The 23,163-nt window shown below is 60.1% G+C and overlaps 2 protein-coding genes across 8 annotated transcripts; both read left to right on the top strand.

Moving 5' to 3' along the window:
• Nucleotides 1–354: 354 nt before the first annotated feature.
• Nucleotides 355–12,749, top strand: KIF18B (kinesin family member 18B). 7 transcript variants are annotated; one of them, XM_075116734.1, is made up of 16 exons: nucleotides 355–409; nucleotides 845–1,246; nucleotides 3,938–4,095; nucleotides 4,566–4,670; nucleotides 4,943–5,053; nucleotides 6,526–6,723; nucleotides 6,946–7,122; nucleotides 7,526–7,600; nucleotides 7,712–7,824; nucleotides 8,138–8,261; nucleotides 8,526–8,641; nucleotides 9,375–9,589; nucleotides 10,353–10,896; nucleotides 11,562–11,654; nucleotides 11,856–11,947; nucleotides 12,294–12,749. In XM_075116734.1, the coding sequence occupies exons 2-16, from the start codon at nucleotides 931–933 to the stop codon at nucleotides 12,407–12,409; spliced, it is 2,553 nt and encodes an 850-aa protein (XP_074972835.1). In that variant the 5' UTR covers nucleotides 355–409; nucleotides 845–930; the 3' UTR covers nucleotides 12,410–12,749. The 7 variants fall into 7 exon arrangements, with proteins under 7 accessions (XP_074972835.1, XP_074972837.1, XP_074972832.1 ...); XM_075116736.1 differs by lacking the exon at nucleotides 355–409 and having other exon boundaries at nucleotides 848–1,246; nucleotides 10,356–10,896; XM_075116731.1 differs by lacking the exon at nucleotides 355–409 and having other exon boundaries at nucleotides 848–1,246; nucleotides 8,138–8,273.
• A 3,168-nt stretch (nucleotides 12,750–15,917) lies between these two features.
• Nucleotides 15,918–22,379, top strand: GFAP (glial fibrillary acidic protein). Its single transcript, XM_075117358.1, has 9 exons — nucleotides 15,918–16,384; nucleotides 16,998–17,058; nucleotides 17,399–17,494; nucleotides 17,561–17,722; nucleotides 18,627–18,752; nucleotides 18,965–19,185; nucleotides 19,381–19,424; nucleotides 20,163–20,248; nucleotides 20,593–22,379. Exons 1-9 carry the CDS (start codon nucleotides 15,918–15,920, stop codon nucleotides 20,632–20,634), a joined length of 1,305 nt encoding a protein of 434 aa, XP_074973459.1. The 3' UTR covers nucleotides 20,635–22,379.
• Nucleotides 22,380–23,163: the final 784 nt, after the last annotated feature.

Below are 23,163 nucleotides of genomic sequence, written 5' to 3'. Positions count from 1 at the left end.
GCAGGGGCTCGTTCGGGCCGGGGCTGTCAGCTCCCAGCTGTGAGGAAAAAGCCGCCACGAAGGCCTGGCGTGGCCACAGCCACCCACGCTGGCTGGCACCAGGGGGGACCCTGGGCCCCCTAGCTCCCTCGGGCCCTTCTCCGGGCTCTCTCCGCTGGACAGCGCTTGTGCCGCCGGTCCCCCCCGCCCTCAGGGGGCCGCCCCGGCCCGTTGGCCACGGCGGGGATGGGGCAAAGATGGCGGCCAGCCCGGGGCACGGCGGGACTACGACTCCCGTGAGGCACCGCGCCGGACGGGTGGGGCGCGTGGGGCGGGGCAGCCAATGAGGGGGGAGGTTTGAAGAGCGGCCAATCAGAAAGGAGGGCGGGGCCTGCCGGGACGTTTGAAAGCGGAGCGGCGGAAGTGGCGGGTGAGCGGTGTTGGGAGCGTCGGGGCGCTGGGGGGGCCCGGCTTGGGGGGGGCCCGGCTTGGGGGGGGCCCGGCTTGGGTGGAAGGGCCCTGGGCGGAAGGGCCCTGGGCGGAAGGGCCCTGGGCGGGCTATAGGGACTTGGGGAGGATCGGGGCTGTGGCGGGTCTATAGGAGCTCGGAGGAGTGGGGGAGAGGCGTGAGAGGGTCTATAGGGACCTGAAGAGGGGGTAGCAGGGCTATGGAAGGGGACTGTGGGAGCCCGAAGGGGGATGTGGGGTCGTTGGGAGGGGTCGGAAGGGGGATGTAGGGCGTGGGGTATTGTAAGGGCAGCAATAGGGGCACCTGTGGGGGTTAGGGAGGGGGTGGGAGGCCTTACCCAGCCTTGGGCTCCCATTCTACTGCTTCACCCCCTGGCTGACCTGTTCCTCCCCTCAGAGCATGTGAGGCCACCAGTATGTTCGAGCCCAGAGCCACGTCCTCCAGCTAGCACCGTGCCCCCCCCCTCAGCTCCATGCCTCACCATGGCGCTGAGCTCCTCGTCCGAGGAGGGCACTGTGGCCGTCATGGTGCGCGTGCGGCCCCCTGCCCCCTGCGAGCGAGAGCGGGCCGTGCACCCCATCCTGCATGTCATCGGCCAGAACATCCTTGTCTTTGACCCTGAGGAGGCCAGTGGCCCCCCCGGCAGCGTGCTGCCCACCCGTGGGCCCAAGCACCAGGGCAAAGACCTGAAATTTGTCTTTGACCGGGTTTTCGGGGAGGGGGCCACGCAGGAGGAAGTGTTCCAGTACACCACCCGTGACATGTTGGACAGTGTCCTCAATGGCTACAACTGCTCAGGTAAGACCTGGCAAACCCCTTCAATCCTTGCAAGAGCTCCTGCCCGATCTGCTCCTGGGCTGGGTGGGCTTGGCAGAGCTGTGGATTTATTTTGGAAGCCCTCAAGTAATTGGGGAGAGAGGGGAGACAACAGCAACACAGGAACGAATAGCCTGAAACTTGTTGGTGGCACCAAGCTGGGGCAGTTGCAAGAGTGGTCAGGATGGGGAAGTTCTTGACATGGAAATGTCAACTAATCTCAGCAGGTAAATGAGGGGAAGCAAAACATGAAGTGCCCTTGTAGAATCACAGAATTGTTTGGGTTGGAAGAGACCTTGAAAGATCATCCAGTCCAACCCCCTGCCATGGGCAGGACATCTCTCACCAGATCAGGTTGCTCAAAGCCCTGTCCAACATGGCCTTGAACACTTACAGGGATGGGGCACCCACAACTCCTCTGGGCAGCCTGGTCCAGTGCTTCACTACTCTCACAGTGAAGAGTTTCTTCCTTATGTCCAATCTAAACCTGCCTGCTCAGTTTAAAACCATTGCCCCTTGTCCTGTCACTACAGGCCCTGGTAAAAAGTGTCCCTTTGTCTTTCTTGTAAACCCCCTTTAATATTGAAAGGCTGTAATGAGGTCTCCCTGGAGCCTTCTCTTGTCCAGGCTGAACAGCCCCTACTCCCTCAGCCTTCCTCCACACCAGAGCTGTTTCAGCCCTTGGATCATTTTCTGGCCCTGCTCTGACAGGTCTGTGTCCTTCTTGTACTGGGGTCCCCAGGGCTGGACCAGGTGGGGTCTCATCCTGTCTTGTGGGAGAGGGTTTGCAGAGCAGGTGGTGAGAGACCTGGCCAGGCTGGAAGATCAGGTGAGCAAGAACAGTATGAAGTTTAACCAGATGATTATGAAGTCCTGCACCTGGGATGGAATAACCCAGGAGCCTAGTACAGCCTGGGGTCTGTGTGGTCGGGGAGCAGCCTTGCTGGGAAGGACCTAGGGGTCCTGGTGGACAACGAGCTAAATGGGAGTCAGCAGTGTGCCGTGGTGGCAGTGAATGCAAGTTGGATCTGGGGCTGCATCCACAGGGCTGTTTCTAGCTCAGAGACGTGGTCATCCCACCCATGCTGTGTCCAGCTCAGGTCCTTTTAGTCAAGAAGGATGTGAACAGAGTGGAGACTTTCCAAAGAAAGGCCATGGAGATTATCTGAGGGCTGGAGAGCCTGCCCTAGGAGGAAAGGCTGAAGGAGTTGGGTCTCTCTTCCCTGGAGAAGACTTGGGGGAACATCATCAGTTTTTGAGTACTTAAAGGGCAGCTACAGAGAAGATGAAGGCTTTCTGGTCACCTGGAGATAAGGCGCAACAGGTACACATTGCACCAGGAGAGTTTTCATCTCAATATAAGACAGATTTTTTACGGTGAGAACAAACACTGGAACAACCTCCCCATGGACATAGCGGAGTCCCCATGGCTGGAGGTGTTCAAGACACCACTGGACAGCGTGCAAAATAATCTCATCTGGGCTCCCTTTCCCAGAAAAGCTTGGACCAGATGGTCTCTCCAGATCCCTCCCAGCCTGTTCTGTGGTTTCATGATAACAGGGGCTACAATGGTGCTCGCGCTTTAGATGTGATGTAGAGGACAGAGGTGGGCATTATGGTAGAAAATGAGGCTGGGCAGGGGTTTTCCAGGCATTTTGAGGGATAAGAATTGCTTGTTCTCTGTTCTCCTGGGGCAGGAAGAATGGGAAGAAATCAGGTGCATCCATGGCATGAAAAGCACCTTGGTTGCACCATCCCTTCCTAGCCCAAATTGCTGTGATGGGCAGAGCTTTGGGAGGATGCTGAGTTTTGGAGTGAGATCTGGGATGAAGCAGACATGTCTTGGGGTGCTTTGGGGGCTGCTGTGCCTCTTGCAAGCTTCTCCCAGGCTGGCAGCACTGTAAAGCTGGGTCTGGAAAGCTCCTCGCCCAACGCTGCAGACCCTCGTGCCATTCGCAGGCTGTCAGCAGACAAGCAGCCTAACGAGCACATCACTTCTGCGAGGCAGGCACTGAGCAGGAGACGACCGCTCTCCTGTCTAATCATGCGATGGGCCGGGCAGTGGGACCGGAGGATGCTATTCCTGGCTCTCCAGCATGCTCTGCGAGCTGCTGAAGACTGCCTCTGTCACCGTGCCCACCTGGCAGGCACATCTCCTGTCTCTATCAGCATAAAATAACTCCAGGATCCTCATAAGAGAGAGTCACGAAGCACCGAGTGCTGCTAATGGGGAGAAGGGCTGAGGCTCTCTAGATTAGTGTGTCCTGCTCTGATGGTGATGCTTAAAGAAGGTGTTGAAAGATGGGAGGGAAAAATGAGATGAATTACAAGGTCTGGAAGAAGAAACACCTTCTGGTAAGAGGCGGGGGAATGGGGCTGCTTGGCTTGTTAAAGGGAAGATTTGGGGTGACTTGAGCATGGCCTCCAAGGGGGTGATGGTCTGGGGATTCGTTCTGAATGTCTGCTAAATTAGAGAGGCTGAAACGAGGAGAAAAAATATTGCACTAAAGGCCAGCATGGGGGGTAATTAGCTTCGCCTTGTCTCCATGAAGCCTGCAAGCAACCCCCGCTGCAGGGGTTGCTGCGGGAAGCTCTCTTCTCTGCAAGGAGTGGACGTTACACTGCTTCCATTAATTAATGATCATTTCAACCATCCACCCTTTCTCCTACCAGTGTTTGCCTATGGCGCGACTGGAGCAGGGAAAACCTACACCATGCTGGGCTCAGAGAAAAGCCCTGGCATTATGTACCTCACCATGGTGGAGCTGTACAAGAGGATTGAGGCTAGAAAGGAGAAGAAGAGCTGTGAGGTCCTAGTCTCCTACCAGGAGGTATGCTGGGGCTGAGCCATGTCCCCTCTGGCCTTGGGTCACCCTCACTAAGATTTGGGGTTGATCCAGACCCTGTAATGCCACACTTGGGGTACCTGGTGTGCTGCCAGCTGTGCCTGGTGTCAGGGCAGCCCTGGAGCCTGACTGGAAGCAGGCTCACCCACCCAGTTTGGTGAACTGGTGCTGCTGGTTTCTCCCATCTGGAGCCAGGGAATTTTCCCTGACATGGATGGGAATTTTTCTCATAGCAATGAGGGCTCCGGAGAAGCGGTGGTGCAGTGACTAGCCCGTAAACCCCTCCGGAGCTGGCCTCTGCATTTAAAGCACCGTCAGCCGCTCAGCATAACAAGGTCCCAGAGGCGGTGTTGGGGGTGACACCAGATTGAGTGTGATCCTGGGGTACAAAGCTCCTCTTCCTGCTTGACGCTGGGGAACCAAACCTCAGCCTTACATCGAGTTCCCTGCTCCAGGTGTACAATGAACAGATTCATGACCTTCTGGAGCCCAAGGGCCCTCTGGCCATCCGGGAGGATCCTGAGAAAGGAGTCGTGGTTCAGGGTCTCTCCTTCCACCAGGTGGGTATATAAATGGGCACAAGGTCTGGGCAACGCTGGGCCTACACCAGTTCTGAAAGCGATGTGTGTCCTGGGAGCATGGGTGCATGTGAAGACATGGGGGTGCTGTCTGTGGGGCTCCTGGTTGGTAGCAAATGTGACCCCAAGCTGGAACAAGCCCCGCAAAGCTGTGGGAACTCTCAGCCTGAGTCGCCATAGCTGCTGGTGTCAGGCTGTCTCATTGCCTGTGTATGGGGTGCCCTGATATGTCCCCTCTGCCCATTCTTTCCCAGCCTGTGTCAGCAGAGGAGCTCCTGGAGATGTTGGCCAACGGCAACAAAAACCGGACGCAGCATCCCACTGATGCCAACGCCACCTCCTCCCGCTCACATGCCATCTTCCAGGTGAGGGCTGGTGGTTGCGGTGTCGTTCAGGATCTATGCTGAAAAGGGGGCTAGGGAGGGACCCGTGCCAGGACCAGCATGGTGGCATTCCTGCTGCTGCTCCTGGTGTGCCCCAGGGACAATCAGGAGGGTAGTGGCTCTGAAAAGAGAGGTACGGGACTGGGGAGGCCACTAGCCTGTGCTGCAGTGGGACAGCATGTACTGGTCATGCTGGTGGCCATGTCTCCTGGATGGCCCTGTGCTCCCAGCTTGGTGTTACATCTCCCAAGGGCTGAAATTTCACTTTGTGCTTTTGACTCTTGTCGATTTAGCGTGTGGGAGCCGTAACTGAAACCTGACCCAGGACAAAGGGGATGGTTATTGCTGGCTTCTTGTGCCACAGGCAGGCTGCCTCCTCTGTCGTGTCCCCCTCAGCACTGAGCCAGGAATTATGCTCCCCTGGGGGGTCTGTAAATTTGTGCCCCTGATTTCTCAGTGCTCTCCTAGGCAAACCTGCCAGGTGATTTCAATTCCAGCCAGGCCCTTCCTCAAATTAGCAGGGCTGTCATAGCTGTGTGGGGAGACAGGGGGCTCTGACTTCAATTTCCCTCTGAACCTGGTGCTTTGCCTGTTGCTGCTTGCAGGGGGGAAGTCCAGGTGTCTGGATGCTTTCCCAGCCAGCTTCCCAGCTGGGCTTGTCAGTGGGTGCTGGATTCCTGCCTGCTGCAAGTCCATTAGCTGTGCTGGAAATCTGCCCTTCCTGCTGCTGGCTCTGTCTCCCGGCAGACAAATCGCAGTCTGGTGAGGATGCAGGACCAGTTACCAGCCTTGAGCATCAGCATGGCACCTCCAGTCCATGCAGGAGTTCCTTCTAGGAGGCCAAGGGTGTTAAAGGGTGGTAGGGGAAGCGTTTGCTTCTCCTGGGAGATCTTTAGGGATGCAGAAGGGGAATTTACAGAGTGACGCTGCCAGGTGAGTCTTGGGGGCTGTGTCCCTCCTTGCCCGCACCAGCCAGGAAGTGAGCTTGGTGCCAAAAGTCCTTGGGGGCACTACTAGATTGTGCCTGGGGGCTTGCAGCCCCCACTGGTGTCTGATTTTGCTGGCAGAATCCAGTGTCAGAGTTGGGGCTGGGGCTGCCGCCATGTGCAAGCGCTTCCCTGGTCATGCCGGGGCTCTGGGTCGGCGTGTTGCCCTTTGGGGACCTGACCAGCTGTACCCTGCTCGCTCACCAAGCATAGGAGATGCTGATTATTTTCCGTAGCTCTGTCACTTCTGGCAAGATCCCTTCCATGGCTTTGCTACTCATGTCATTGCCCAGCTTTTGGCTTATCTTCTCAATGTGCTGGGCTCCTCTTTTCCCCCTGCTCCATCTCATGGCCTGTGTGATCCTCTTTGCCGTCCTTTGATAAACATTGAAACTGGTGATGCTGGCTCCAACCAACAATGCTGTGTGCCTTGTTGAGCTGCAGCCTCACCGATCTCTGTCCCTTCAGATCTACGTGAAGCAGCAGGATCGCACTGGCAGCCTCACTTGGGATCTGCAAGTGGCCAAGATGAGCCTGATCGACCTGGCAGGCTCGGAGCGAGCTTCAGTCACCAACACCAAGGGAGAGCGGCTCCGGGAAGGTGCCAACATCAACCGCTCGCTGCTGGCCCTCATCAATGTCATCAACGCGCTGGCTGATGCGAAGGTAGCGCTGTTTGCGTGGCCCTGCTGGGCTCTGGCTCTCTGGGTGGGGTGAATGGGAGGGGTGTCATCAAGTGGTAGTGTTGCTGGTGCTGTGAGGACGGCAGCCTGGGCTGGGCTCTGAGAGGTGCCGTGGGATGAGCGTGGCTGTCCCCTTGCAACACAGGGTTCAGAGCTGAGTGCCTGAGGGCCAAAAGCTGAGCATACCCTTGATCTCTTGGTACAGAGCAAGAAAACCCACATCCCATACCGGGACAGCAAGCTCACACGCTTGCTGAAGGACTCCATTGGCGGCAACTGCCGCACCGTCATGATCGCTGCTGTGAGTCCCTCTGTGCTGGCCTACGAGGACACCTACAACACGCTGAAGTACGCCAGCCGGGCCAAGGAGATCAAGCTGTCGGTGAGGACCTCGCGTTGCAGCGGTGACCTGTCATGTGTTTGGGAGCTGCTGGGGATGTAGGAAGGAGCCTGGTGGATGGTGTGGTAGATTAGTGGGTGCCTCCCTTTTCCAGCTTGAGTTTTCCAGCTCTTGGGGTGCCACTCTGGGCAGAAAGCAGCTGAAGATCCTACAGGTGCTGTGTGCCCAGGCTTCTGCTAAAGCTCCTCAGCCCAGTGTCCAAAAAGGCTCATGTCTGGGACAGCAGGCCCCTGAGCACTGATCACGTCCACTGCAGCCATCCTGGGGCTCCCTGGGGACCCTGGAGCCTGGTGGAGGCTGAGTAGCTGCACCGCTCCAGTGTTGGGAGAGCAGTCTGTGCTGCTCCAGTGCTTCTTTAACCTCTTCCTCGTCCCTGTTTCTGCAGCTGAAGAGTAACGTGCTGAGCTTTGACTGCCACATTAGTAAATACCCTGCGATCTGTGAGCAGCTGAAAGCAGAGGTGAGGTGCTGGTGGGGAGGCTCTGTCTTCAGCTGTGATTTGCTTTGGATGCAGACCTCTGAGCTCCCAGGGGTCATGAAACCATCCGAGCAACATGATCCTTCCTCGCAGGTGGCAGCTCTGCGGGCAAAGCTTCGTGCCTATGAGAGCGCCGCCCGGGAGGCAGGGAACCAGGCGCTGGCGCTGCTGGGTCCCTTCAGCTTGAGCCCAGGGGGGCTGCCCAGGTGAGGCTGGTGGGGAGGAGGAGCTTGGTGTGACCTCCTGGTGTCCCCCATGTCAAGGAGTCTGCAGGGTTTTAGGGCTGGTCAGAGTCTAGGTGTCTGACAAAGCAGATACGCTTCTCTGCTGGTGCGCACCATCATCTTGACTGTGGTTGGGTGTAGTTACGAGCCTGATGCACCACAGCACGCAAGCACCGAGGGAAGCTGGGTTGCAAAGGCCAAATCCTCTGTTTGATCTGTCCCAAAACTTCTTATGCAAAATGATAGATTCACCAGAGGTTCCCTGGCTCAGTGGCTTCATCTCTGGCTTCTGTAGATTGGAGGAAGCTGTCCCGAAGACATGCTTGGCCCTGGATGATCAAAGGGAGAGTGATGGAGAGCAGCAGGAGCTGGAAGTTGGATGGCCTGCTGAGCTGCAGCTGGAATTGGAGGACGACCAGGTGAGAGAAGGGGTGGGCAGTGCAGGAGGGCTTGGCGTGACAAGCAGGGCCCAGACGAGGCTGGGGGGCTCAAATACCCTTGTGGGGTCCACTGGGCATGCTGGGAGAGGGCAGGAGCTCAGCCCGTCCATGGGGTCCTGGCTCAGCATGTGCTAGGCTGTGGATTGCTAACGAAACCCGTTAACTTCCCAGCTAAGGGGGATTTTGGGGACCAAACTCAGCTCAAATATGGTCTAATCCTGGTCTTTTGGGTGATTGCTCCAGGCTCCAGAGGAAATGCCTCCCAGCAGCCCCAGAGCAACCCAGCAGACAGATGCCCAGCTGACACCGAAGAAACTAAGCTGCCTTCTGCAGGGGTTACCCAGCAGCCAGAGACAGAGGTGAGTGTCCTCGTGCCATCCCCATGTGCCACTTCCTCTTGTTTGCCCGCGGAAGATGGGTTGCCTGCCCTCCTGTGTTGCATGTAGCCATCCTAGGGATGGTCTAGATGGATGTGAGACCAGGTCTTTGCTTGCAGATGACTGCCTACCCTGTAAAATAAGGGATTTGGGTCCTGGAGATCTAATCCCATGGTATAATCTCTCCTGGAAATGCCGGTAATAAAGGTTTCCAGGCACAGCAGCAACTGTGTGAGCCTTAAGTCCTGAAATTACCTCAGCAAAGTCTTTCCTCCTGCTTCAGCTCCCCCAGGTCCTGCCCTGGCAGGGGTCCCGTGGCACCATCTGCTGATGTCTCTGCCCCAAGCATCTTGGCAGAATGAACCTCTTTAGAAAGGTCTCTTGAGGGAGGCTGGCCTTGATGTGTGCCTGGATCTCTGTCTGCCTCTAGCTGAGCTAACGAGTGTCTGAGACCCAGCAAAAAGTCTGTGGATGCCGTTTGGTCCCTTGTAACCAACAGGTGAACACAGCTCAGGCTCTTCAGTAAGAGGCTTACAGCCTGGGTACCTCACAGCTTCCAAGTTTGCCCCTCTTCCCCCAGAACTCTGCTAACAGGCTCTGCCCCACCTGAGGAGGTGTCTCAGAGGTGATGCTGGTGGTGCTGAGCCTCTGGTACTGGTGGCACTGGCTCAAGCTCACCTGCTAACTGGGTTTTGGGTCTGTCTCTCTGTCCCAGGCTCATAGCCACTATCCTGAGCGTTGCCCGAAAGCAGTATTCCCTCCTGAAGGCTGCCAACCTCCTAACTCCTGACATAGTCTCTGAATTTGAGGAAATGGAGCGTCTGGTCCATCAGGAGGCTGGTGGAAGCCGGGAGCAAGCCATGCCTCCAACCAGACCTGCAGAGGCCAGTGGGGCCACCGCAGCCCAGAAGATGCAACAGGGCTGTGACGGTGAGGATTTGGGACAGTCAGTGCTGTCGCCTCTCCTTTGTATTGGTGTGTGCTGGAGGAGCTGGGGTGGGGGCAGCTCCCGGCTGTGGGCACAGGGCAGAGAGATGAGTTTTTCTTGATGTGGTGGTGAGCAGGGCATGCTGAGAGCGGCTCCAGCCCCACTTTGTAGAGCGATTCAGGGTAGCCAGCATTGCTGGCAGCCTGGGGCACGGCAGGAGCTGTGAGCAGCCCTTGTCTCCAGGGAGCTCAGCGTGTGTGTGCAAGTCAGCTTAAACGTGAGTGATATTTCTGCTCCAGGAGACCAAAGCAGCAGTTCTGATCCTAATTTTTTCTTGTCTTGTTTACTCCTCCATGGTATATTTGCCCAAGTCAGCCCGGCTGCAGCCTCCCAACTGGCAGCCTGCGTCTGACCAGGGCTGAGCTCTCCCTCCTCATCCTCAGTGCCAACGCATGAACCCAATAGTGAAGCTGTGGGCTCTGCAGACCCTGTTTTCTGGGTACAGAGCAGGCATTGCCACAGGGCACTTGCTTTAGGACTGCTCCGGTTCCTTTAGGCTGTCAAGGCGCAGGATTATTTGTGCTGGTTCTTTTCTTCTGGGTTTAATGCGGCTTGATGGAAACACATGCTAGCAAACGGCTGCTGTAGGGCTCGCTGGGCAGACTTCTGCTGAGCTGTGACAGGGGCAGAGGGGGATGCCCCAGGGTTTGGGAGTGCCTGGCAACTGCAGACAGGGAGGTGACTCTTTCTTCTCTGCTCCTGTAGCAGAGGTGTCTGTTGCCGTGCCCAGTGCCCCTGTGACACGCGCTGCCCTGCAATGCTTGGAGGAGCTTGCTTCGCTCTCCAGCCCCATGCCGATGGTTCCCAGCCCGACTAAAAAGAGGAGGAGGTCTCAGATGGACAGCGCTTCCCAATCAGGAACTCCCTGCAGCCTCAAAGCACAGATGAAATGCCAGCACAGAGGTGGGAAAGCAGCAGAGACTCCCAGGGTGACACAGAACCCAGGCAGCCCCTGTCTCGAAGAGGCATCCCAGCCACCCCCTGTCTCCCCGGTGCCATCGTGTTGCACCCCCAAAATCTGCCCGCGGACGGTCACCAAAAGCCGCGTGCCCCTGGCAGTGTCGGCTGCCCAAAACTGCTGCACCCTGCCTGCTCTGCCCATCCATGATCTGAACGTGACTTTTGAGATCTGCGAGGACAGCGGTTCACCCAGCCTGGCCAAGCCAGCTGCCTTCAGCCTGCCGGAGTTCCCTGTCTGCGAGAATGTCCAGAACCTCCTAAACAAGCAGGTTGGCCCCTTTGTGCCCAAGTAAGTGCTGCCCTGGATGGTTTATCCATGTTTGGGGGGATCTTCCCTCCACGGTCTTGCTGTCTCGGTGAATCCTTTGTGGATCACTGCAGCTCTGCTAAGAGGGGAGACGGGGCAGAAAGACACTGCCCCCGGACGGGCAGCCAGCAGGCTGAGCTCCTGTGTGAATTGCTTGCAAAGATATAAAAAACATTCCAAGAAAATCTATTTCTTCTCTCCTTTTCCCTTTGGACATGGAGGAACATCCTCCAGATAGCTTCTGGAGCCCCAGGCGCTGGGTGGGAAGCAGGCAGGGCATTGCCTGTCCTCCCAGAGAGGTTGGAACAAGGGTCAGGATTGCGCAGTGTGGGGTTTTTTGGGCTTTATTTTTTTTATTGCTGGTGCTTCAAAGAGGCTCTGGCTTCTAGAGAGCCACATGAATTTGGGGTACTGGGGAACAGCCCAACCACCTTACGGAGCGGTGCTGCCCAGGTAGCTGCTGCCACCTGTGTGGATCTCCTGAGGGTTTATCCCTGTTGGAATCATTTTCCCCTACAAGACTGCGCAGGTTTCCTGTGACTTCTGTTCCCTGCAGGTGGATGGTGTTGGCCCTGTTGCTTCACAGCCTTGTGAGAGTGGGTGATCAGTATCCAGCCCTGGCACTAACCCTCTTTCCTTGGCTGCAGAGCCAGAGTCTCAGTGTTTGCCGTGAAGGGTTCCTCCATCCCCAAGCCCTCCATCTCCAAAGGACGTGCACAGAAAAGGAGGCGAGTGGAGAGGTGAGACAGCTGCCAGCAGGCCGTGCCCCAGAGCAATCTGTGCAGGCAGCAGGGGCTGGCAGCTCCTGCCTGTGCTCCCCTCTGGGGCTCGAGCCCCCATCCCTGCCTGTGTCAGCTCTGCCCCACCTGTGACATCTGGGGATGATGGGGGGCCTCCACCCTGAGCCTCAGGGTTTAAAATGGCCCCTTTCTCTTTTGCAGCACTGCTTCCCCCTACCTGAGTGGGCTCCAGAGCTGCAGCACCCACGTCCTGAGCAACAGCCAAAGACCTGCACAGCCCTCCCGCATCCCAGGTAAGCCCAGTGCCCCTCCATGCCCAGCCAGGTGCCTGGAGAACCCCTCCCTGCAGCTGCAGGAGCGACCCCTGCCTTGGGGCAGGCAGCAAACTGGTGCTGTGCCAGCCCCATTCCAGTTGAGGGGGGGAAATACCTGGAATCGGGACATTTGGTGCTGGTAGAAGATGCTGTTTGCTGCTGCTTGGCTGTAGCCACAGCCTTGGGGAAGGGCAGTAGGTGCTTGGAGAGGGGCGGAAAGGAGGAGGGAGGTGGCAGTGCCTGGATGACCGTCAGGAGGGGATCTGGGTTTGCTGCCTCTCCCCAGGAGCTGCCTCATCTGCTTCTCTCCTCTTTCCATCCTCAGAACATCCTTCGAGCGCTCTCACCAGGAAGGGCAGGAAGAGGACCGCCAAAGGGCTCGTGGCACTTGGTAGCGCGCCCCCTGCTCCCACCCCCCAGCCAATGAAGCTCTTATGCTGATTGCTCCACCATCCACCATCCCTCCCAATGTGCAAACCCAGGTGCCAAACTTCTTCCTTTCTTTGGGAGCCCTCTCCCTCCCTTCCTGTAGCCCCACAATGCTCCCCTCAAGCCCTTCTACCCCTGAAGTCACCCCCAGCCCCTCCTGCCCAGGGTCCTGGCTGCATCCCCCAGCGTGTATACCCCCCTCGGTGCAGCCCTGTGTGTTTTTGCAGCAGATGGATCATTGCTGTTCCCTCTCAGCCCCTCTCTAATCCGTGCCGGGGTGTCGAGTGCTAACAGATGGGTGATGCTAAGAAATAACACACTCTTTTAATAAATTCTTTCGTTTCAAACCAGAGGGGCGAGGGGAGACGTGCGGCTGTTTCTTCTCGCCTCCCCCTCGCAGGGGGAGCTGGGGTTGGGTAGTGGCTCCTGTCTGAGCAGCCTGGAAAAGGCCTTTGCTCCTGGGGCTGGGCTCTGCCATGGCTTTCCCTCTTCACCCCCCATCCCCTGCCATTATGGAGGCCCTGTGGGTGCCTCCTGCCCCCTTTGCTGTGCCTGGGTGTTCTGGGTCACTTCCTCGGTGGCCGAGGGTGCAGGCAAGGGGTGGGGGAAGCTCCTGCCGCTTTGCTTAGAGGGGGGAGAGTGTTTCTGAGCTGTTTCCCCCTGCTAAACCCTGTTGCTACTACCCTTGTCTCCTTGTCCTTGTGGGATTCCCCCGTCTGGCTGCCTGTGAACGCCCAGTTCTGGGGCAGAGAGCTCTGAGCATCCCTACCTGGGCCGGTGACTGTCCGTGGCACTCCCAACCCCCATCCTGGTATGCCAGGGCTTATTTGGGCACTGAGACACTGCCGGCTGCCTGCACCAGCACCTCGTAGGCCCCATCAGCAGTGACCCAATGCGGCAGGAGTGGGACGGGGAGGGTGGACCCCCCTTCGCACTCCGGGTGTGCTGCTGTCCCACGGGGCCCAGGGTCACCGGCTCCTCCTGCTCTACTTTCCTGCCTGCGAGCGGCAGATCTCGCCTTTGTCTTTTCAGAGGCTGGAAGCTTCTAATTAAAACTTCCAGCCTGCTCCCAGTTCGTTTGTCTCATTAAGAGGGGGCCGGGGTGGAGGAAGAAGGGGGAGAGCCCAGCTCTGCCTCCCTGCAGCTGCCGGGAGTGACAGCTTTTCATGCTTTGATCCTGGCTGCGTAGGAGCTGGGAGAGAATAAATCTTTGGGGAGGGGTATGGGGGCTCACACAGGACCCCAATACGCCTGTTCTGTCCCCCCTGCCCTGCAAAGGCTGTGTGCCCCAGGGGACTTCAGAAAATATCGAGGGAGGGAGGTCCCTTGTCACCATGGGCTGTCACGCAGCACGTGTCTCCAGGGATGTAGCTGTTCTGGCAGGCTGGGGCTGCCAAACATCGTGCATGGGGTACATGGGTGCCCCAAACCCCATGTTTCTGTGGGGGAAAACCCCTGGCCCCTGTGGTGACACTAGCTGGGGACAGCTGGTGAGACATGGGAACATCCAGCATGGGCATGGAGGGTGGGTTGGGGGCTGGAGCTTCTGGTGCCTAAAGGGGGATGTGGCAGTGAGGGGTTGGCCCTGAGCGCTGCCCTGGTGCCACCAGTCCCACCTGTGTGTCCTCTCCAGTGGCTCTGGGTCCCCACACATTGCACCCACAGGGGCAGGGCTGTTGCCAGAGCCCTCCTGACTAGCTGCTGGTGGTGGCCCAGCAATGGTGGCTGTGGTCCAGCGGGGCCTGGGCACACGTCCCTGTCCCCGAGCGGGCAGGGAGCCTTTCCCAGCCATCGGCTGCCATCTAGCTGTCAGCCGGCAAGACCAGTCCCCACCCCTGTCCCCAAGGCATCCCCACTGGCACCCCAGGAAGGAACCCCTGTCCTCTGGCTTCATCCCTGCTGCCTCTTAGGGCACCCATCCTGATACCACTGCATGTCCCTTATGTCCCTTTGTCCCCAACAGCCCTGTCCCCCGCCTGGGCTGTGCCTAAGGCCAGGCTGTACCCCAGTTTGTGGCCATAATGGTGCGGCTCGGAGGGGACGGTGCTGGCAGTGGCCCCGTGCCCATCACCGCTGCCATGCCTGGATCCGTCCCCCTGCTTTTCCTGGCAGCGCGGTGCCGTGGCACAAAGACACCCCACGGCTGTGCTGGGCAGCGCCGGCTCCGGCCTCACACAAAGCCCCTTTCAGCTGCTCAGGGAAAGCCCCTGGCACCCTGCCCCTGCCCAGGGAGGGGTCCCAGCCCCCGGTCCCCTCCTGCCACGGGACAACGGGGGGCAAAGGACCCCCCCAAACTCAGTGCACGTGTGGCCAATGATGTGGCCGTGCACATGCAAAAGCCAGGCCCCCCGCGCAGGGAAGGGAACCCAGCGCCCTGAGCCCCCGCCAGGCTCCGGTAGTGACCAGCCAGCACTTTTGCAGACCCACTGGGGTGGAAAGGACTTTGGAGGCTTCAGCCACTTAATTAGCAGCCTGCCTTAATTAGCAGCCTGCCCGCGCTGCCGCACTGCCTGCAAAGTGCCTTGGCCTGCTGGGGCGAGAGGGCTTTGGTGGCTGGTGCTGAGCTGCTTGTGCCGGGGCTTGTCCCGGGGGATGCGACACGGGGAGCAGGGAGCAGGGTGGCCGTGCGTGTGCACGTCGTGTGTTCGTGGAAGGGTGGATGGGCGTGTGTGTCTCTGTTCACGTGCATGTGCACACGTGTTCAGGGAAAGCAGCATGTGTGTGCGCATCTGCGCATGCTGTGTGCATGTGTACACACATGTACGCAAGGGTAGGCTTGCGTGTGTGTGTTGCGTGTAGCGTGTGTGTGCACGTGAGCGTGGAGGGACGTACGTGCACGTGTGGACGTGGGTAGGCATGCATGTGCACCCCTGTAGGACGCCTCCTGTTGGGTGTGTGCACAGGGTGGCGTGGGGTGTGTGTGCGTGCAGACCCCCACCAGCAGCGTGCATGGGGTGTGTGCGCGGCAGGGGCTGTGCACACGTATGCAGGCATGTGTGCACAGGGGGTGGCCGTGCCCACCCACACCCACGCCTGCCCAGTGTGTGTCTCTGCCCTGAGCACCTCAAGACACTGCTGTGTCCAGGGTCGTTGTGGCGATGGGTCCCTGGGGCGCAGGTACAGCCCAGGCCCTTGCAGCGGGCACCGTTTGACACTGCACCCGGCCTCGCACCCGGCACCCATGGTGCCCCATGGCATTGCACCCAGCACCCACCCACAGGCTGCCCCATGGGTGCCCGTGGCCGCCGCTCTGCCTCCCACCCTGGCGTGTGCCCCAGGCTCCCCCCGGGCCCTGGCGGTGCCTGCCGGGGGGGGCAGGCGGTGGGCAAGGGGCCGTGCTGCGGTGCCTGGGCTGGGTGCCAGGGCGCATCCGCCCCCGCCGGGCGCCACAAAGGCCGGCTTTTGTGCTGGCCCTCTGGCTCCCTGGCTGGTGGCCAGCGCCGGGGCAGCCAGCGGGGCCAGGGGCCCCCGGGCTCCATAAAACCTCCCGGACCGGGCACATCGTGCTCACTCCTACGGCATGGAGAGCCAGCGGCCGTCCTCCTATGGCCGCCGCTTCGGCCCCACCACCCCGGTGTACCGGGTGCTCCCTGCCAGCCCCCCAGCCCGGCTCCGGGCCCCCCGCAGCACCCAGCCGGCTCCCCGCGTGGGTGCCCGCCTGGGGTTGGGCAAGATGGACTTCTCACTGGCCACGGCGCTCAACTCGGAGTTCAGGGAGATGCGCACCAACGAGAAGGTGGAGATGATGGGGCTCAACGACCGCTTTGCCAGCTACATTGAGAAGGTCCGGCTCCTGGAGCAGCAGAACAAGGTGCTGGTGGTGGAGCTGAACCAGGCACGGGACCAGGAGCCCTCGCGCGTGGCCGACATCTACCAGGAGGAGCTGCGTAACCTGCGGCACCATGTAGAACAGTTGGCCACCGCCAAGGCCCATCTGGAGGTTGAGAGGGACAACCTTGCTGAGGACCTCGGCAGCCTCCAGCAGAAGTAAGGCGCTGCCCTGCTTGGGGTCGTCCTGGGGATGAAGGTGGCCACCAGGAGCAGGGTGGTGAGGAGCACCAGCGTGGTGATGAGGACCAGGGTGGCTACCAGAACAGGACTGAGAGTGACCATTGGGATGGGTGTCACGGTGACTACCAGGACCAGAGTGGCAGCAGGGACCAGGATGGTGATCAGGGTTGTCCTGGGGACCAGGGTGGTGATGGGAGCCATGGTGGTGGCAAGGACCAGGGTAACCCCTGGGACTAGGATGGTGACTGGGGTGTCCCCAGGGATCAGGGTGGCCACCAGGACTAGTGTAGCCCTGGGGACCAGGCACTGATGGTCACCAGGGTGGTGACGGGGACGTGGGCTGCAACAGGGACCAGGGTGACCCCTGGGAACAGTGTGCGACAGTGGTGGGGGGGTGTGGGGTGGGCACACAGACATGGGGTGCGGGTGCTGGTGGCGTGGGGCTGTGTCATCCTGGGGGGGGTGTGTGTGCTTGTGGGGCTGAGAGTGGCAAGTAACAGTGCCTAATGAGTAACGGTGCCTAACGAGTAATGATGCTAATGAGTAACGATGCCAGAACGAGTAACGGTGCCTCTCTGCTCCGGCGCAGGCTGCAGGACGAAGTGACCCTGCGGCTGGAGGCCGAGAGTAACCTGGCTGCCTACAGGCAGGTGAGGGCAGGGGCCGGATCCTGTGTCCCCCATCCTGCACCCCAGGGGCTCAGCCCCCAGCTCAGACCCGTCATGGAGGGGCAGGGACGGGGCAGGGGTGAGGCAGGGATGGGCATGGACAGATGGGACAGGAATGGGGCAAAGACGGGCAAGGACAGGGCAGGGATGAACAGGAGCAGGCAGTGAGGGACTGGGGTGTGTTATGAATGGAGCAGAAAGAGGCAGGGATGGGCAGAAAGAAGCAGGGATGGTCATGGGTGGGCAGAGCAGGCAGCTCGGGAGGGAGCAGACCCGAGTGGCCAGCACTGGAGATGGTCCCTCCTGTCCCTCACGGTGGCAGGATGTGGATGCTGCCACCTTGGCTCGTCTGGACCTGGAACGGCGGGTGGGGACCCTGCAGGATGAGATCGCCTTCCTCTGCAAGGTCCACGAGGAGGTAACCCCACGTGGGGGGGGGTCCTGGGGCTCTGTGGGGCCAGGCTGACTCCCGCTGTCCCCCCAGGAGCTGCGGGAGCTGCAGGAGCAGCTGGCCCGGCAGCGGGTGCATGTTGAGGTGGACGCAAGCAAGCCGGACCTGACAGCTGCCCTGCGTGACATCCGCAGCCAATACGAGGCCATGGCTGCCAGCAACGTCCAGGAGACTGAGGAGTGGTACAAGTCTAAGGTGTGATGGGAGCCTGGCTGTCCTCTCCTGGGATGTCACCTTCTTGGGGCTGGGGTTGGATGGCTCTGCTTGGTGGTGGTGCGTGGGGTTTGGCATGCCCACTGTCCCTGCTCACGTCCCTTGTCTTGGTTTGGTCCCCGTGGAGAGCAGGGATGTGTCCCCAGTGGTGAGTCCTGTAGGCACAGTCCCTAAGGAGTTGTGTTCAGTGACGTGGCCCACGCGCACCATCCCACAGGAGCAGGGACGTGTCCCCCGTGACATCCCACAGCTCACCCCTCCCACCCGCAAAGCAGGGACATGTCCCCAGCAACACCTGCCAGCAGGGATGTGTCCCGTGTCCACTGTCCCACCGCCCCAAGAGAGCAGGGACCTGCCTCCAAGACACATGCCATCAGCCATGTGCCCCACGTGCACTGTCCCTTCCACCCATGAGAGCCGGGACGTGTCCCTAGCACCACGTGCCTTTGGCAGCACATCTGTGTACGCTGTCCCTTCCTCCTGTGGGAGCTGGATGTGCCCCCACAACACGTGCTGCGGGGGCCACAGCCCTCCCACGGGAGCTGGGATGCGGCCCCAGGACACATGCCTTTGGGGATGTCCCATGCGTCCCTTCCTGCTGTAGGAACAGGGATGTGTCACCAGCGCCACATCAAGTGCCCATCCCATGTGCATCGTCCCCCTCCTGCCATGGGAGCAGGGACGTGTCCCTGGGGACACAGGGCACTGGGGGCACATCCCATGTGCGCTATCCCACCACCCTGCAGCAGCAGGGACGTTTCTCCATGCCACGTGCTACTGGGGCCACGTCCCTCCTGTGGCGCAGAGCTGGCCCATGGCCCCACGCCGTGTGCCACCGGGGCACACCCCTGCTGCCTGGTCCCATCCCACTTGTCCCCCCCACCAGTTTGCCGACCTGACGGACGCGGCCACCCGGCACGCGGAGGCCCTGCGTGCAACCAAGCAGGAGGCCAACGAGTACCGGCGCCAGCTCCAGGCCCTCACCTGTGACCTGGAGGCTCTGCGGGGCTCGGTAGGTGATGGCTGTGGGGTGTAAGGCGGGGGGACATGGTCTCGGGGGGCTGCCACCACCATGGGGTTCCCTGGCACCCATGGGGGCCACCACCCAGTGCTGGGGGAATGGCTGGTCCCCACGGATGGGAGATGGATGGACGCTCTGGAGAGCTCCGAGCTGCTGGGAGACAGTGACTGTGGAGGGTGTCACCCCCCCTCATGGACCCCCAGAATGAGTCCCTGGAGAGGCAGCTGCGGGAGCTGGAGGAACGCTACGCCCTGGAGACAGCCGGCTACCAGGACACGGTGGTGCGGCTGGAGGAGGACATCCGCAGCCTCAAGCAGGAGATGGCCCGGCACCTGCAGGAGTACCAGGACCTGCTCAACGTCAAGCTGGCCCTAGACATCGAGATCGCCACGTACCGCAAGCTGCTGGAGGGCGAGGAGAGCAGGTGATGGCAGAGCAGGGGCTCTGTCCTGCCCCTCTCCCCATCCCAAACCATCCCCAAGCCCCCGTGGTCCCTCTGGGATGTCCGACCTGCTTGGGGACCATCGTCCAGCCCTCCTGCCCCAGCCGTGGGCAGGGCTGAGCGGGTGTGCAGGGCAGGACCCTGATGCTCTTTCCAACACCCCCATTGCTCCTGCAGGATCACTGTTCCTGTGCAGAGCTTCTCCAGCCTGCAGATCCGAGGTGAGGCCGTGGCTACGCGTGGGGTGGGGGGGCTGCGATGGTGGCACAAGCAGGGGTGGCTTCTGGGGGCTCAGTGGGAGAAGGTGCCATCTTGGCTGTCCCTACCCCATCCAGATAGACCAGGAGTTTTTCCTCCAAATCTCAAGGAACCAGGACTGCTGGGTTCTCTCTAGATGGGGGGAGGAGTGTACCATGGCCACATCCCCAAAGCTGAGCGTGTCCCCAAGGCCAATGATGTCCCTAAGACTGACTGACCACATCAACACATCCCCGGTGCCAACCACATCCCCAGGGCCAACGACGTCCCTGAGGCCAATGACATCCCCAAGGCCAGTTGTGACCCCAGTGCCAACTGTGTCCCCACAGACAACCCTGTCCCCAAACCCAATCACATCCCAAAGCCACCTGTGTCCCCATGGCCAACCACAAGCCCAACGCCAGCCATGTCCACAGTACCAATTGTTTCCCCCAGGCTAATCACTTCCTAAAGCCAGCCACATCCCCAGTGCCAACTGCATCCCCAAGGCCAACCACATCCCCAGCTGCATCCCCAAGGCCAACCATGTCCCTGAGGCCAACAGTGTCCCTAAGGCTGGTCATGTCCCCAGGGCCACCATCTCCTGTGGTTCAGGGTTTTCCCACCCAACGTGTTCCCTTTGGGCCCCTCCACCTGAGTGCAGCTGGAGGAGCCATACCCCAGGCACTGGGTCACTGCCGTGCCCTGCCCATGTCCCCTAGAGACCAGCCCAGACACTAAATCTGTGCCAGAAGCCCATGTGAAGAGGAACATCGTGGTCAAAACTGTGGAGACCAGAGATGGAGAGGTGAGAAGTCCTCATCTGTGTCACCCACGCTGCCTCCCCTCCACCCCTGCCTCCCCATGGGGTATCCCCAAGGGGGGTCACTTGTCATGTGCATGGGTCCACCATCCCTCAGCCCCGGGAGCGGCCCAGGCAGGGAGCCAGTGATCCCAGTGCCCTGAGAGCATGGCACGAGCCGGCTCTGGACCATGGTGGAGCTGAGCCTGGCAGCTCACAGAAAACCATGCCCCTCCCTGTCCCTGTCCCCGCCCCTGTCCCTGTCCCGAGGCTTGTTCAGACCCCAGGCAGGCTCAGCTGGGGAGGAGAGCCCAAGCCCGGGGTGATGGCCACTCTCCCTCTGCCTCCAGGTGATCCAGGAGTCCAAGCAGGAGCGCAAGGAGGTGGCGTAGGGTGGGCGAGCTGCAGCAGCCGCATGCTTGTAGCCGTAGCTCCGTAGGTCCCATCCGATGCTGCGAGGGAGCCCTGTGGCCGGGCACAGGCCGCAGGAGAAGCCAGCAGTATTTCAGCGGGGGCTGACTCCCTCCCTCCCACTCCTCGCCTCTCCCATGTCACCCTGTGCTCCAGGGACCACCGACACCCTGTTCGGTGCTGGCTGCTGGCAAAGCACCCGTCCGATGGGCAATACCCGGGGAGGTGAGCGGTACCAGGCAGAGCCAGGATGCTGCCGTGTTCCCACAGCACGGAGGGACCAGCAGTTTTGGGGCCGTGCCCCTGCTCGCCCTGGGTCTCCAGCTCACCAATGCCCAGGGAGAGAGTCCATCCTGTTTCAGTCTCTGTGCACCAGTCGGACAAGATGATGGTGCCAAGACCATCTATCTCCGCATCCCACCTGGCTGCCCTCTCTCTGGCCTGGGAGGTCACCCTGAATCTCCCCAGTGCACCCAGGCCCTAAGCACCTTTGGGGGGGCTGCAGGGGATGAGGTACCAGCTGGTGAAGGACATTCCCCCGTCGCTGAGCATCGGGTGGGCTTAGCCAAGAGGCACGGGCAGGAGAAATGTGAGGATGCAGAGGCAGGGTGCTGTGAGGATGGTGTAGAAGGGTGATGTAATGGGGATAACGAGGGGTTCCCAGGGATGCTGGGGTGTCTGGGGTGGTTTGTGGGTCTGGAGCAGTGGTGGGCACAGCAGGCTGGGTGGCCTCATGGGCTTCTCCTGGCACAGTGCCATGGAGCTGTCCTGGCCCCCACTGGGTGTTCCCCACCAAAGTGTCCCCATCGCTGTGGTGGGGAAAAACAGTTCCAAGGGGCTCCTGACAAGGGGTGACCCACGGCCATGCAGCTCACACCTCACGTGGGGGGTCCCATGCAGGTGAAAATGGAGAGGAGGGGAGTGCAGAGAAGGAGGAGGAGGAGGAGGAGGAGGAGGAGGGAGTTGGGGCACCCATGGGTGCTCTCACAGCAGGAGGTGCCTCCTGCAACCCAGAAGTGATGGGGGAGGACAGACGGAGCCACCCTCATGCCTGCCCCACCCCGGGCTCACACTAGGAGCCAGGGGGCCAGGGACTGGGGCTCTGCCCCACCACAATCCCTGCCACACATGGAGCCAAGCCCATCCCCTGCATGGGCATTCAAGATGGGGTTGGAAGTAATCCCTTGTCCCTGGGCCCCACGTGGCCCTGTCCCCCCATCTGTCCTCCTGTGCTCCCCCCAGACCAGTGCATGCCACTGGCCCACCCAGGGCCATCGCCCAGCCTGGCGCTTGCCCGCAGCCCCTGTCCCCGCCTTTGATTTAGCTACTGACCACAAGCGAAACCTGCCCTGGTGCCACCTAACATTGGAGCAACAACCCAGCAGCGCTTCTCATACCCCATAAGCCCTTTGGGATGAGTGCATGGCATGCCACTTGGATGCCACCCCTCTCATCCCCTCTGCCCCCCTCGTCCCCTGGCTCCGGTGCTGAGCATGCTTTGCAGCTACTGGCTCTGGAAAGGCCACTCCTGGGGCAGGAGGTGTTATAAGAGGAGACCCAGGTGCTGCCCAGGTTTGGCATCTGGGGTGGGATGGCGGTGGCCGGGGGCTCGGTCCCCTATGAGCAGCCTCCGGCTGGAGCTTTGCAGCCCACCTCACTACTGAATTAATGCACTAACACCTGCGGCAGCTTGAGATGAGAAATAAAGCTAATGCAAGCTCTGTGATTCCACGGTCATGCCTGCAGTCCACCTCTCCCAGTGCCGGGGGTTATCTGGGATTAGCTGGGGTGGCAAGGCCCTTCGGGAGCCCAAACCAGGCTCACACTTGCTGGGGGACACAAGCTTAGCGCTGTACCCCATGGCATGACCAACGCTTCATGGGTCAGCACCCGCAAGGGATTGCAACAGAGGGGAGGCAGGTGCAGGATAACCCCCCCAGAGGTGGCAGCCAGGCAGCAGGGTGGGAGAGATCCCCTTCCCGGGAGGGAGGGAGGGAAAGAAGGGACCTGCTCGGGGGTCTTCAGCCCCAAACCCAGCTCCTTCCCCGCACAAACCCAGGCTGCGGCTCCTGGGAAGCTCCTGGGACCGCTGTAGCTGTCAGGACCGATGGTGGATTTGAGATCCTGCACATCATCTGTGTGGTTCAAATGCCTCAGCCCTGCTGGGACCCTCAAGGCTGCCCAGCCTGCGGGTCAATGGCATTTCCCCGGGGAAAGCTGAAATCCCCCAGCCACAGCCTTGAGAAAGGAACGGAGATGAGCTCCGTGGGGAAGCCCTGCTCTATGCTGAGGAGCGAGTGAGCGGCCACCTAAACCCTGCAGAGATGCTATCCTCTTTGGAGGACATCTTTTGTCAGGCATAAATATCAACTCACAAGTCTGTGCCGAGACAGGCAAGTGGAAAAAAAATCCCAAACCAGGGAAATTTCTGAGGAACTCAATCGGACTCATTTGGAAATGTCTTTTCCCCCTTCAAAAATGAAAGATCTTTTTTAAAAATGGGTTTTCTC

Source organism: Phalacrocorax aristotelis, chromosome 23, assembly GCF_949628215.1.
Source record: "Phalacrocorax aristotelis chromosome 23, bGulAri2.1, whole genome shotgun sequence".
Classification (NCBI taxonomy): Eukaryota; Metazoa; Chordata; class Aves; order Suliformes; family Phalacrocoracidae; genus Phalacrocorax; species Phalacrocorax aristotelis.
This window is presented reverse-complemented; position numbering and strand designations above follow the sequence as displayed.

Excerpts from the sequence above, each read along its gene's own strand:
- GFAP (XM_075117358.1), top strand. The coding sequence starts at position 15,918 with ATGGAGAGCCAGCGGCCGTCCTCCTATGGCCGCCGCTTCGGCCCCACC. Across the intron at positions 19,186-19,380 it reads CTGGAGGGCGAGGAGAGCAG|GATCACTGTTCCTGTGCAGA; the intron begins GTGATGGCAGAG and ends TTGCTCCTGCAG. Across the intron at positions 20,249-20,592 it reads TGGAGACCAGAGATGGAGAG|GTGATCCAGGAGTCCAAGCA; the intron begins GTGAGAAGTCCT and ends CTCTGCCTCCAG.
- KIF18B (XM_075116729.1), top strand. The coding sequence starts at position 931 with ATGGCGCTGAGCTCCTCGTCCGAGGAGGGCACTGTGGCCGTCATGGTG. Across the intron at positions 4,671-4,942 it reads AGGGTCTCTCCTTCCACCAG|CCTGTGTCAGCAGAGGAGCT; the intron begins GTGGGTATATAA and ends ATTCTTTCCCAG. Across the intron at positions 8,642-9,374 it reads CCCAGCAGCCAGAGACAGAG|GCTCATAGCCACTATCCTGA; the intron begins GTGAGTGTCCTC and ends TCTCTGTCCCAG.